Source organism: Perca fluviatilis, chromosome 1 (genome assembly GCF_010015445.1).
Source record: "Perca fluviatilis chromosome 1, GENO_Pfluv_1.0, whole genome shotgun sequence".
NCBI lineage: Eukaryota > Metazoa > Chordata > Actinopteri > Perciformes > Percidae > Perca > Perca fluviatilis.
In genome coordinates, this window is record NC_053112.1 from 43,491,887 (window position 1) to 43,504,715 (window position 12,829).

General features: G+C 41.4%; 1 protein-coding gene across 1 annotated transcript; it reads right to left on the reverse strand.

Annotated features, from left to right (window-relative positions):
- Positions 1-325: 325 nt before the first annotated feature.
- saraf (store-operated calcium entry-associated regulatory factor) lies at positions 326-9,411 on the reverse strand. Its single transcript, XM_039814057.1, has 7 exons — positions 9,181-9,411; positions 7,540-7,718; positions 4,859-5,057; positions 4,470-4,763; positions 4,114-4,267; positions 3,914-4,011; positions 326-1,118 (listed from the first exon to the last, which is right to left on the reverse strand). The coding sequence occupies exons 1-7, from the start codon at positions 9,245-9,247 to the stop codon at positions 1,093-1,095; spliced, it is 1,017 nt and encodes a 338-aa protein (XP_039669991.1). The 5' UTR covers positions 9,248-9,411; the 3' UTR covers positions 326-1,092.
- Between the last annotated feature and the right edge of the window lie 3,418 nt (positions 9,412-12,829).

Consider the following 12,829-nt stretch of genomic DNA (forward strand, 5'->3'; position numbering starts at 1 on the left):
TAAAATTAAAGATGAGGCAAACAGGTGGCAGAGGGACGAAGAGGGTGTGATCAAGGAACATTCACAAAGAAGGAAACTTGCAGAGTTAAGAGAGAAAAATGGTAAAAGACTGCACCTGTGTTATGAAGATTTAGCCTTCAGACAACAGGAACAACCAGCTTTGGTCACAAAGACTGTAGTTTTTATGCTTTAGTTTGTGGACAGCAAAGGGTGGCAGACAGAGCTGCACTTTACTCTGCTCTTACTGATATATATTGAAATCCAACAAACTGTCAAATACAATATGTGTTTTTACTTTTGGGGATTAGAGAAAAAAAAGACACTCTTTTTGGTTTCTCTTTTTATTAGCTAGTTACCAAAATATCACCCACCATGTGCTCAAAATATGCCCTATTCATAAAAGACTTCAAAGCTTTAAACACATTTTAAACTTAATTAAATGATAAGGGAAGCAAAGGTATGAGGGCTAGCATGTAATAGCAAATTTAGATAATAAAGAATGATGAATGTACACATTTTTTTCCCCTATAAGCCTTTACTGATTTAGCACTTCTAATTATTTTTTTGTCATGATTCTTGCCTCCATTGTGTGCATATTTTCTCCATATCTGCCTTTTGCTTTATGTGAATGCAAAGGTGCTACAGTTTCCATTGATATCTCAATGTATCTGTAAACCCTAGATCGCTATTTCCTCAACAAGACCACATGAATAAAATTTATAAATTAAAAAGTGGATTCCTATTGAAATATTCCATCTTGCCTACATAATACTGATCAAATCAGTGAACTGCAAGATCATCTTCTAAAACCACATACAAGTAATGCCATGCTCTTTTAAAGAACGCTGAAGCTCAAACCAGGCATTCATAGAAAAATACAGTGCTTCCTGTCAGTAGCTGACATTATAGTGACCTCTCCAGAGGAAGATAGAACTAAGTAAAATGTTACTATGTTGTTGGACAAGTTCATATCTGCATGAAGAGAGTGTCTTCTCATGGTGCTTTCATCATGTTTGACCTTCCCCCAGCCAACACTGAGCTTGTCTTTTATTCTTCTCAGTGCCATCCATCATCTGTCCACCTCCACAGCTTCTATCTTCTCTTGGTTCCTCCAAAACCTGACAAACAAAGATGGTAGTCAGCTGTACCTAGAGCATGTCTTTGGATGCTGGTGAACTGTTCAGACAATAATTGTGAACACATTGCATTCACCAAAGAACCAAATTGAAGGCATTACCGTGTAATTATAAACTATTAGATATGGATCTAATTTGCTTTTATTTCCTCCTTGGTTTGAAACACTTCGAAATATAAATGTCACTGAGTAATGTGGGTGGTATTCTTATCAGTGAGGTAGTCTTTTCTTTAAGTAACCAATTAAATGTCCTGATGACATAATGCTGTCATGTACGTACGGGTGGTTGATATGTTGAGAGATGTTAAAGGGGTGATAGAATGCAAACCGATTTTACCCTGTCATAGTTGAATAACGACAGTTCAGTGGGTAAATAGGACATACATATAAGCTCAAAATCGCATTGACACCCCTTTACTATGAAAATCTCATATTTTGAAACTGCCGCTGAAAACGGGCGAATCTCAACAAAGCTAGTTGCTTGCGTAAGCATCTCAAAATCCGGAACCTTTATCACAGCCGTGGGTGTATTAAGAGAACGGTCACGCCCCAACATTTACATAGGCTACACAACTGACCTGAGATCAGTTAGTCTTCTGAATCTAGGTCGTGCAGATCTCAGAAAATGTATACATTGTTCATATGCTATTTTACCATTAAATTCACTTCTGAGACTTTTTTATGCGAGAAATCAACTATGTAGAGGTCAAATATGGGCCGTTTTACGAAAATTGATGTCTAATTGCAAGTTTTGTCCGACTGTGTGTCGGACTTCAGAGGCCGGTGCTGCCTGTGTTGCTGCCTCGCCGCCCGGCCTGCCTTCCTTCACAGACCCCGGCCTGCTGTGAGCTCGATTGAGCTCCGTCACGACTGGCAGCCCACGGCACTTCATACCCGTGCAAAGTCCCCGTTTTGGGCTAATGAACTACGAAACGCCGCTGCTCTGACAGAGCTCCAGGGCCTGCAACTCCCCTCTTCCTGCTAGCTAAATGCACGGTGTATGTGAGTGAAAGCGCGGTCAGCGAGCTTGTTACGCCAGCATTCTCTTACCACAGGTTCCAGTTACTCTTTTAATGTGTGTAATTATAATGTGTTGAGTTATTTAAACAAACGATTGGGGAAATAAACGCTGCTTGTCCGTGAGTCTCATTGATAGAGCCTGCGGCTGGATGGAGCTCTATCAAGGAGAGCTAGCTAGCTAGCCTCCTCTTAGAATTCCTCTGGAATTCACAAAAATTCATTAACTTGAAATCGGACACCGTTGTTAGCTTTATAAAACATTTAGTTAGATGTTGTATAAGTGGCGTGACGAAATTCAAACTGTAAATATACTCGAATTACGACCAAAAATGAAGCTAACTAGCCGCAATCTGTACACATAGGATTGAAGGGACAGTCGCAGCTAACGAAACCCTTACAGCTCACAAATATTCATTAACTTGAAATCGGACACCGTTGTTAGCTTTATAAGACATTTAGGTATATATTGTATAAGTGGCGTGACATGTGTGTAACGTGGTAAGAGATTGCTGGTGTAACAAGCTCGCTGACCGCGCTCTCACACACGGGCCATTTAGCTAGCAGGAAGAGAGGAGATGCAGGCCCTGGAGCTCTGTCGAAGCGTTTAGTAGCGTAGTCCACCAGCCCAAACGGTGACTTTGCGCGGGTATGAGGTGCTGTGGGCTGCAGCAGCCGTGTCGGAGCTCAATCGAGCTCACAGCAAGCCGGGGTCTGTGGAGGAAGGCAGGCCGGGCTGCGAGGCAGCAACACAGGCAGCTGAACTCCGCCACACAGTTTTACCAAATTTGCAATTAGCCATCCATTTTCGTAAAACGGCCCATATTTGAGCTTTATATAGTTGATTTCTCGCATAAAAAAGTCTCAGAAGTGAATTTGGTAAGGAAACGTTGCAGTGTCTGGAATATGAGATTCTGTCGCGTTTCTAATGTGTGTGTATTGGGGATTCGCTCAACCAATCAGCACGCGACCTCTAATGCGTGTGTATGGCGAGTCGCTCAACCAATCAGCGCACGCGTCTACGTGTGTTATGCGGGGCTAAGGCTCAACCAAGCGCCAGCTCATCTAAATATTCATGACCATACCATATTTGGAAGAAAAGCTCTTGTTACAAATAGGGCCAAAACACAGGGATGCATAAGGGCCAATAAAATATCAACCAGGCCATTTTCAGCCCAACTAATGTTACATACCCCATTAGGAGACCATAAGGAACAGTGTGAAATACCCTATATAATCATTCTATCACCCCTTTAAATAAAAAGCGTGAATGCTAATGAAATAATGAAAGCAGTATTCTCTACGCATTGTTGCCGGAGATTTTATGCGCTTGATGCAAAAGCCCTATTCTCATGGAATAAAGCCCTATTTGCACGAAATTCGCATGGAATAGTGAAAATACGATGAGCAGAACAATTACTATGTCAGGTGTTCAGGCAAAAGTCGGTACAGGAGCAGCTAAACCAGTACGGCATTGGACTAGTTAAAAAGAAAATTGCGCTCAGCAATGTGCATTGAACAAAAAAATAGAATGAGTTAGCCTACTACAACGATCACAGTTCTTTGCAATGGCATTGGTACACATAAAAATGTCCGCGGCTTTGACCATCCTGCTATATTGATTTGAATGAGAATGTCTACTCTACTCTCATTCTATTTCTATGGCATTTTTCATCAACATCTTTATATCAGAGGTGGTAAAAGGTTGATGATAGGTGCAAACTGCATGTGGCTCTGTTAGCTAACATGCAGTCCTTCTACCTGAAGCAGTGCGTGTCCCAGAGGAAGAGGTGGAGTCTCCAGCAGGAGGACGTCTGCTGTCAGTGTAAGCCGATTGGTTATAGTTGTAGGGCTGGCTTCTGCAAGGCAAACATACAGCACAAATATCCACAATGGTATTGGAAGAATTTCGGCTTCTACAATATAAGGCATATAGTCTCTATTTTTATCTCTTTACTGACCTCTGACGGCCAAAGAGATATCCCAGCACCCCTCCTGTTCCCATGCCGGTCCAGAAGCCTCCGCCTGTGCCAGGAGGAACTTGGCCTCGTGGGTACTGTTGTCCGTGAGTGTAGTCACTGTGGAAACCGTAGCCTGGGTTTGCACCAAAATTGCCTTAACACAAAACAAGAACAGATTTAAGATTTCAGCAAGGTAGTTTTAATCTTATTTCATACTACAGTGCTTATTTTGCAATCGGGCACATCCTTAATAACAAAAGGTGATGTAGATGACGTGTTTTTCAGGGAGAATCTGCAGTCCAAACCAGACAGTCTATTGTTACTCTATCCATGCTTAATCATTCTGCATCAGCTACCTGTGAAGTCAGGTTTAAATCCCGGGGGTGGTGGTCCTGCGGTCGAGCCATAGTGATTATCTCTGGGGTAACCAGCCTGTCCGCTGTCCTGCCCCGACTGGGCTGTGTTCCCGCTGAGGAACAGCTTGTAGACGCCGTAGGCTAAGACCAGAAGCACAGCGACCACCAGCAGGCCTCCTGAGTCCTCGCTGCCTGAGGGGTACGAGCTCTGGTGGCTATGCTGGCTGTGCTGGTGACGTTGATGCTTGTTTCCAGAGAAACCGCTGAAGAAACTGGAGGCAAAGCCCCCGAGATCTGAGACAAAGAAACAGAAAAATAATCTCTCTTAATATCTACGTAGTCCTTTTGTGAAATGAAGCCTCATACATTTTACAACTCTATCCTCCTACCTCCAAATCCTTTGAATCCACTGTCGGAACCCCTGCTGCCCTGTTTCGTCCTCTGGCCCTCTGCGGTCAGTTCCATTGTGTACTCCAGCCCACAGGAGCCCTTTAGTACGTAGGCATCAGCAGGGTGACTGTAGCCCTCACAGCTCACCTCAATGCGACCAAATCGGTAGGCATTGTCCATATCAGTCTTACACTCCCACTGAGAAGAGGTGACCACATCATTCAAAACCTTACTCTCATATTCAAACACACCAAGGATAAGGGTTCTTCACACAATTACACAAACACACTTTTTTTCTGTGGTATATAGAGATGCACCGATTACAATTTTCTTCTGATTTTTCATTGAGTTTGACCTGAGCCGATTCCGATTTCATTTTTTTCTAACCACTTTACAGCACACACAAATATTTATTTTCTATCTTTTCTTTAATATAGCATTTTACATTTTTTGAACAGATAATCAATCACTATAACATAAAAATATATAAATTAATCCTGGTGTGGGAAATTCACACACCTCTAAAGTGCAATGTTATGGAGGAACCATTTCCTTCTTTTCACATTCCAATATCCAACAAAATAAATTTGATATATTTAAACTAAACTTCTGTATGAAAACAGGGAAAACATTGACAATACAATAATATATAAATAACAAATAAAAATAAAATAAATATAGCTTTGCAGTATAAAGATATTTCTCAAAATGCCGTCTATAAGCAGTGATTGTTAGAGTGCATGTCGGAGAATAGCGCAGACACGCGCTTCACACCGCGAGCAGGAACGCGTGTCAACCGGCAGAAAAGGGAAAGAAAGGAAAAAGAGACTGCCGCTGTGTGGAGGATAACTAGCCAGTGGAGATCTCGCGTCTGTGTGCGTCCTTGAGAACTGTAAGTCGTATATCTTATGTTGTCAGTTCATTGTTAGCTGGTGATTTTGTGGTTTGTGTTCTTCACCTGCTAGCTAGGTTGCACGTGGCTGTTGATTCGATATAATGGCGATTGCTGAACGCCTTTGCTCACGTTTGTATTTTATGTGCATTATTTACATGCTACAGTAGTTACACTGCATTAAAGGTCCCATGACATGGTGCTCTTTGGATGCTTTTATATAGGCCGTAGTGGTCCTCTAATACTGTATCTTAAGTCTCTTTCCTGAAATTCAGCCTTAGTGCAGAATTACAGCCACTAGAGCCAGAGCTTTCCTTAGGATGTGCCATTTCTGTGTCTGTAGCTATTGAGGAGGAGAGAGGGGGTGGAGAGTGGGGGTGTGGCCTTGACCAACTGCCACTTTGCTTGTTTGAAAGCCATGATGTCTCTCTCTCATGGGTGGGCCAAATTCTCTGGGCGGGCAAAGCAGAGAAAGGGGAGGTAACCTTGCTCCTTATGACCTCATAAGGAGAAGATTCCAGATCGGCCCATCTGAGCTTTCATTTTCTCAAAGGCAGAGCAGGATACCCAGGGCTCGGTTTACACCTATCTCCATTTCAAGCCACTGGGGGACCATAGGCAGGCTGGGGGAATGCATATTAATGTTAAAAAACCTCATAAAGCGACATTTTCATGCCATGGGACCTTTAAGATAATGTAATTAAAAGTGGGTTTATTTTTATTATTTGCTAGCCTATATGTAATTCCTATGCATTGTGTATGGTAGCCTTTACAATGTTATTTATTTACGTACAGCATTTGACCGGCATAAAATCGGCATATGTCAGCCTGACCGGCTGGTTGTCGGTCATGACCGATCATGTGAAAATCTGCAAATTCCGGTCACCAGCCGGTCAATTGGTGCATCTCTAGTGGTATACAACTCTTTGTTTCCAAAATCAAGGAATTTATTATCATATATGAGTTATATTAAAAGTATACCTCATTTTACAGTCAGTCACACCTCCTGGCACTGGGGAAAATAAAAGAGTCTGCCATGATTGATGTAATGTAACTCGCTTTGCAGGTGTCCTGACCAATAGAAATGACTTGTATGGCAACAAGGACAAGATCATTCCAATCAGCAAATACAGCCTATTGTGTTTGTTGGAGTTATAGCCTAATGAATACTAAATGTTTAAGGCTGATGCCAATATAAATTTTTGGGAGTTTAGAAAGTCAGATACCCATCGTGTGAATGTAAGCATCTTGGCACGCTGAACTGCTAACTCTGTCAAATAAACCGCGCTCGACTTAACCACACCACAGACTGGAAACTGCTGCTGCGGTAGTGGGCCAATCACACATTGCATTAAACCAAAGAATGCTTGTGGTGAATTGGCTGCGAGCAAGTCTGTCTAGAGAATTTTTGATACTACTTAGTACTGGGTTATTTCAGTACCAATACCCAGCCCTATGTACCACATGAACTCTATCCACTTAGTGTGTAAAGCAAAAAGTCACCAAAGTTTGAATATCAGGAAAATGTTTTTGACCAATCCAGGGATACTCAATGGTTCATTTTTTTTGTCAGTCAGCTAAAGTAGCTATTTCTTTGAATACATCAACTTGGACTTTGGGAATTATGATGGTCATGTTTCGCTATTTTGTTACATTTTAAACCAAATGATTAGTCGAGAAAACAATTTTCAGATTAATCAATTGTTTCAGCCCTACTTCTGAGCAAATGTCATATTCCATACACTTCATCTCTCTGTCCTAGCTGCCTACCAGAGCCTCCCTCCTCACCTGTACATCCACTCCATCCCAGCCTTTGTTCTGACACTGGATCACCTCTGGGACGAAGGCCTGGCATCCCGCAGAGCCTCCAACACATTGGAGCTGAGGCACTGGGCTGGAGCGCCTCGCTGTGGTATAGCGACCCCTGTACAGAGTCAACACCTGGACGTCCCGCAGCAGCACGCTGCCTGCAGTGGGGAGAGGAGAAAAGTCCCTTCACAAACATGCTCCATGCTAAAAAAGGCAATTACTCTGGAAGCAACAGGTTTTCCAGAGAATGGAGTTTTTTGTATTTTTTAAGTAATTGTTAGTAATGTTTTTTGAAGGCTGTACTGGTGCTAAATAGCATAACAACAGAACATTGCTGCATCTTTTTTAACATACCTTTCCCAGTAGGAGACAATAAATTATAGAATTTTTGTTTTGTTTTCATCCTGCGAGTTTCGTGCAGCTTTTCAGGTAAAGAATGAAAAATATTGTACATAATCACGCGTCATACGCATAAGTAAGCGTCCTGTCCATAACGTACAGTGTTGTGAATAAGAATTTCCCCTTGGGGACCATAAACAACAACAACATAACCAGAAGGAAAAGAAGGACGCGAATATATCGATATTATATCAATATCGTGATATGAGACTAGATATCGTCTTAGATTTTGGATATCGTAAAACCGTAATATATTAAGTGTGGTCTTTTCTTGGTTTTGAAGGCTGCATTAGAGTAAAGTAATTTTCTCTACTCAACAGACTGTTCTAGCTGTTCTATTATTTGCCTTTACACACTTTGTCATTAAATCGACATTTCTGATGATTGTATTTATGAAAAATCTCATTGTGTAAATAATATTTTGTTAAAGCACCAATTGTCAATCCTACAATATCGACATCAAGGTATTTGGTCAAGAATATCGTGATATTTGATTTTCTCCATATCGCCCAGCCCTCTTTACAGTGTTCAACTCACAGCTGCATGAAGTCATCCACAAAATACAGAATCATTGCAGTGAACGGCCAGATGAATTTGCTAAGCTATTGAAGAGATACAATTAAACGAATAAGTACCATCATTATTATTAGAAGTAGTAATTATGCTATTTACCTGTGACGCACTTAGCAAAATGTAACTTCCTCGATGTGAAATATTGACACTGGTGACGTTAGATAAAACTGTGAGTTTAACTAGCAAGAAATAACAGTAATGAGCATGAGTGTCACTGATACGGCAATTTTCTACAACACTAGCTAACGTTACATGCCTTCCAATTGTGACTACCGTTCATATTAGTCTAGCAGAGCAACTTGTGTCGTGGAGTTTCTTTGCAGGTTCGATACCTTTACGCCTAACGTTAGCCTGTTGTTACCATGTTCCGTTAAAACGAATGTTAGAATTGAACATAATGTACCGGTATGTATTTCCGACCGTGTATAAACTCTTTAATTGACATAGTTTGATTTTACTTTCTTTTAAATGTAGCTAGTAAGTTGGAAAGCTGTCGGAAGTCGTGGTGTTTTGTCTGTTTGGTTTCCGCTACATGGTTACTGATTGTCTGTTGTTGTTAACGTTACTTTGCTACTGAAACATAGATATACTGACTGTCAGTATAGCTATGGCTACTGAAACAGGTCGAAGGAAGGAAGCAATATTTACCATCATCCCAACTATTGATGTGCCCCGCCAAGAAAAACTGCAACACAACTGTAATATACCGTTTCATTTCCTTGCTGTGTAATGTTCCTCTCCACAACTAATTCAAGTTATTATTCAAATGGTCACTCTGAATTACTGACACCAAAGCCGGTCTACGGATATATTAGAAGTTCTTTGCTGAAACCCTCCCTCCATAAGAAACAGTAACTTCCGTGTTACGTCAACTGTTTTTACTGTCGCAACCAATGGGGGACGAGCACGACTGCTACATGGCTCTAAATTTATCTCTCTAATAAAGCGGGACTGTGTGTGTGTGAGTGTGTGTGTCTTTGAAATATCTCATGAACCGTTTATTTAATCTATTTACACTTAGTTTCCTGGGGTATGGAAGTGCTCAGAGCATTTCGCTAAGAGGAAACTTTTGCCCCCTCACCCCCATCTTTCTCTTTCTCTCTCTCTCTCGCTCTCTCCAGCAACACACACTCACATTTCGGTGACTGTCTCTGTTGTGCCGAAAACAAACAGCCTGCTGAAATACGATTGCACGCCGCTAGAGGGCAATGTTGGTCAGCCTAAGTAGCGCCTTTATATAAATCTATATAAAGGGCGCTAAGCCTAAATAGTTATGTGCACCAATATTAACCAGGTCATTTTTGCAGAGCTTTTATTGTAGCCCCGATATCATTAGCCTAGTTGTTGTAGGCAACACAAAGTTTAAGTTCCCGTGTTCCCGTGACGTTAACAGTCGATATGGTGTTGGCTCAAACACTCGGAGATCTGGAGCAGACCCATGCGTCGCTTTGTGTCAGGGCTGGACTGGCCATCGAGCATACCGGGCATTTTCCCGGTGGGCCGACCGACGCACTTTTGGGCCGAATCGCCGATATAAATAGACCTTTTTTTTGCCGGGCGGGGCCGGCCCATAAAGAACTCACAGCGGCCCATTGGTTAATTTTCTTTATTGGCACTGTCCTGACCCAATCAAATCCAGGAACCCCTCCGCCTCCCGACACTGAGACATAAAGCTGTAATAGTTATGCTGGAAGTTTAGCATTCTCGTTAAAATGGACAAACGACCACCAAAGCGCAAGGGAAGTGCAGAGAAATTACAGGAGAAAAAGATTAAGAATCTACAGGCGGATTCCTCAAAATGTGCCAAAATGTTTGGGGCTGTAGTAGCTGCTTCAACATCAGCATTACCTGAAGCCGAGGAGGAGGAGAGGTGGCTGGCTATACAGAGAAGCAGAAACAGCATCATGACAGGGACGAAGCCGAGTGACCATGACAGGGCCATGGGAGCGTGTGAGGAAAAGATGGAAGAGAGAGTAGTTGACGATGTGGTAAGGAGTAGGCAAATTAACAGGGACTCTCAGGAAGGGAGGGAGGCTGTGTGTGTGTGTGTGTGTGTGTGTGTGTGTGTGTGTGTGTGTGTGTGTGTGTGTGTGTCATGTCATAACGATAACAAGCAGTTTGGCTGTAACATTAAAGTTAGTAGTTGTCAAGTAACCTAACTGCTTAAGCTTACATTGAAAATGCTAGTGGTTAGCCTGTTGGGTAGCTGAAGAGTCTGTGTGATCTATAAAATCAGTGTTGATAAAAGCATCAGTGTTCCTTGAATGGCTTAATTAGCTTCTCTTGTATTGGTGCTCTTTTCCAGGGCATATACTACTCTCAGCTTTATTGTAGCTTTTGGGAAGGGTTATAGTTCTGGTTATAGTATTTAGCAGACACTTGTGTCCAAAGCGACAAAATATGAATCTTACAATAGTTAAAATTAACAGTAAACTGTTTTTAAAGTTGCTAAGCCAATATTAAGCATACTAGTAATAATAACAATAATAGCAATACAATATGAAATATCAATAATAAAAAATAATAAATAAACCATAAATATACAAATCATAACTCTAAGAATGAATGAATTATTTAAGTGTAAGAGCAACAGATAAGTCTTGAGAACCCTCTTAAAGGATCCAAAACGATCACATGAACGCTGAACACTAGGCAACTCATATCATAGAATGCACGCATATTTTAAGAGGACTGTCTGCAGGGAATGTGTCTGACCAATCACGGTGGGTGTGGGCTCTGTAAAAATAAAGATGCTGGTCAGTATAGCAGCGTCAGTTCATTTGTCTCATTCAGAGACCAGAGACCCAAATGGGGATGTCTGTGTCTGTCAGACTCAGATACTACCATATCAGAAGAGCAATAACGTGAGGCACAGCATACTGCTGTATATGGCAGGTGTTTTTTTTTCTTGAAGTATTGTGGTTTTATTCTTGTATTATTATTTGGCTATAACTTTCTTTTTCTCAAAATATTACAATATTACAAGAACACTATTAAAATGCTTGCAGATCAGCAATATTCAGATATTTGACAATATTTTTGTAATATTAGGCTATAACTTTCTTAAAAAAACGACTGCGCCCCACTAACTCGGGATTGCAAAGGCTGACAAAGACAAACTTTTCAGGACTTTTAGTAGGTCATACCATGCAAGTATAGAAAATTGGGTAATTGTCAGACTGCTGTCCTGAGTTAGGGGGGTGCAGTCACATTTTGGCAGGCTCACATGAACCCATGCCAAAAAGATGAAATAATGTCTGCAATGCGTGGAAAATAGCACTCACAATAATATATGTAGTACCAACACATTATTTATTGTTTATTTACAAAAAATGTCAAAAACAAGTGAAACAATGAGAAATTAAAGCTGCAAGCGATGAACAGGCCCTCACATTCCGCACACATCGGAGTTGCCGACAGCTCTCAGTTGACACGGCCGTGTATTATTCCCATCCTGGACATTACGCCGGTATTAATGTCCAACAATACAATGCGGTAGTAAACGTTCATAACAGGCAAATGGACAGAAACCAATAAACTGTAACGTCACCAACGCTCTAATTTACATGTCTACATATTTAAACGACTGTTGGTCTAGTTATTTACTTCTTAGTACTAAATCAGAGGTCGGTAGGGCCACCATGGTTACGCATCTTCAACGGCAAGGAGGCTCACAGGAAGTGATGTTGAAAATTACAGCTTAGTGCGTATGAAAAGATACACACTACTGTGTATTTACACAAAAGTACGTTGTATGTTGAACGATAGTAAACATACTGAGTATGTAGTGCAGAGTATGCAACCCAAGTTCCTAAAGATGGGAACAATGGGCCTCATTCACCAATATCTTCCTAAGTTTTCTCTTAAATATGTTCTTAAAGGGGTGGTAGAATGATTATATAGGGTATTTCACACTGTTCCTTATGGTCTCCTAATGGGGTATGTAACATTAGTTGGGCTGAAAATGGCCTGGTTGATATTTTATTGGCCCTTATGCATCCCTGTGTTTTGGCCCTATTTGTAACAAGAGCTTTTATTCCAAATATGGTATGGTCATGAATATTTAGATGAGCTGCGCGCTGCTTGGTTGAGCCTTAGCCCCGTACACACACATACAGACGCGCGCTGATTGGTTGAGCGACTCGCTATACACACGCATTAGAGGTCGTGTGCTGATTGGTTGAGCGAATCCCCAATACACAGACATTAGAAACGCGACAGAATCTCATATTCCAGACACTGCAATGTTTCCTTACCAAATTCACTTCTGAGACTTTTTTATGCGAGAAATAAACTA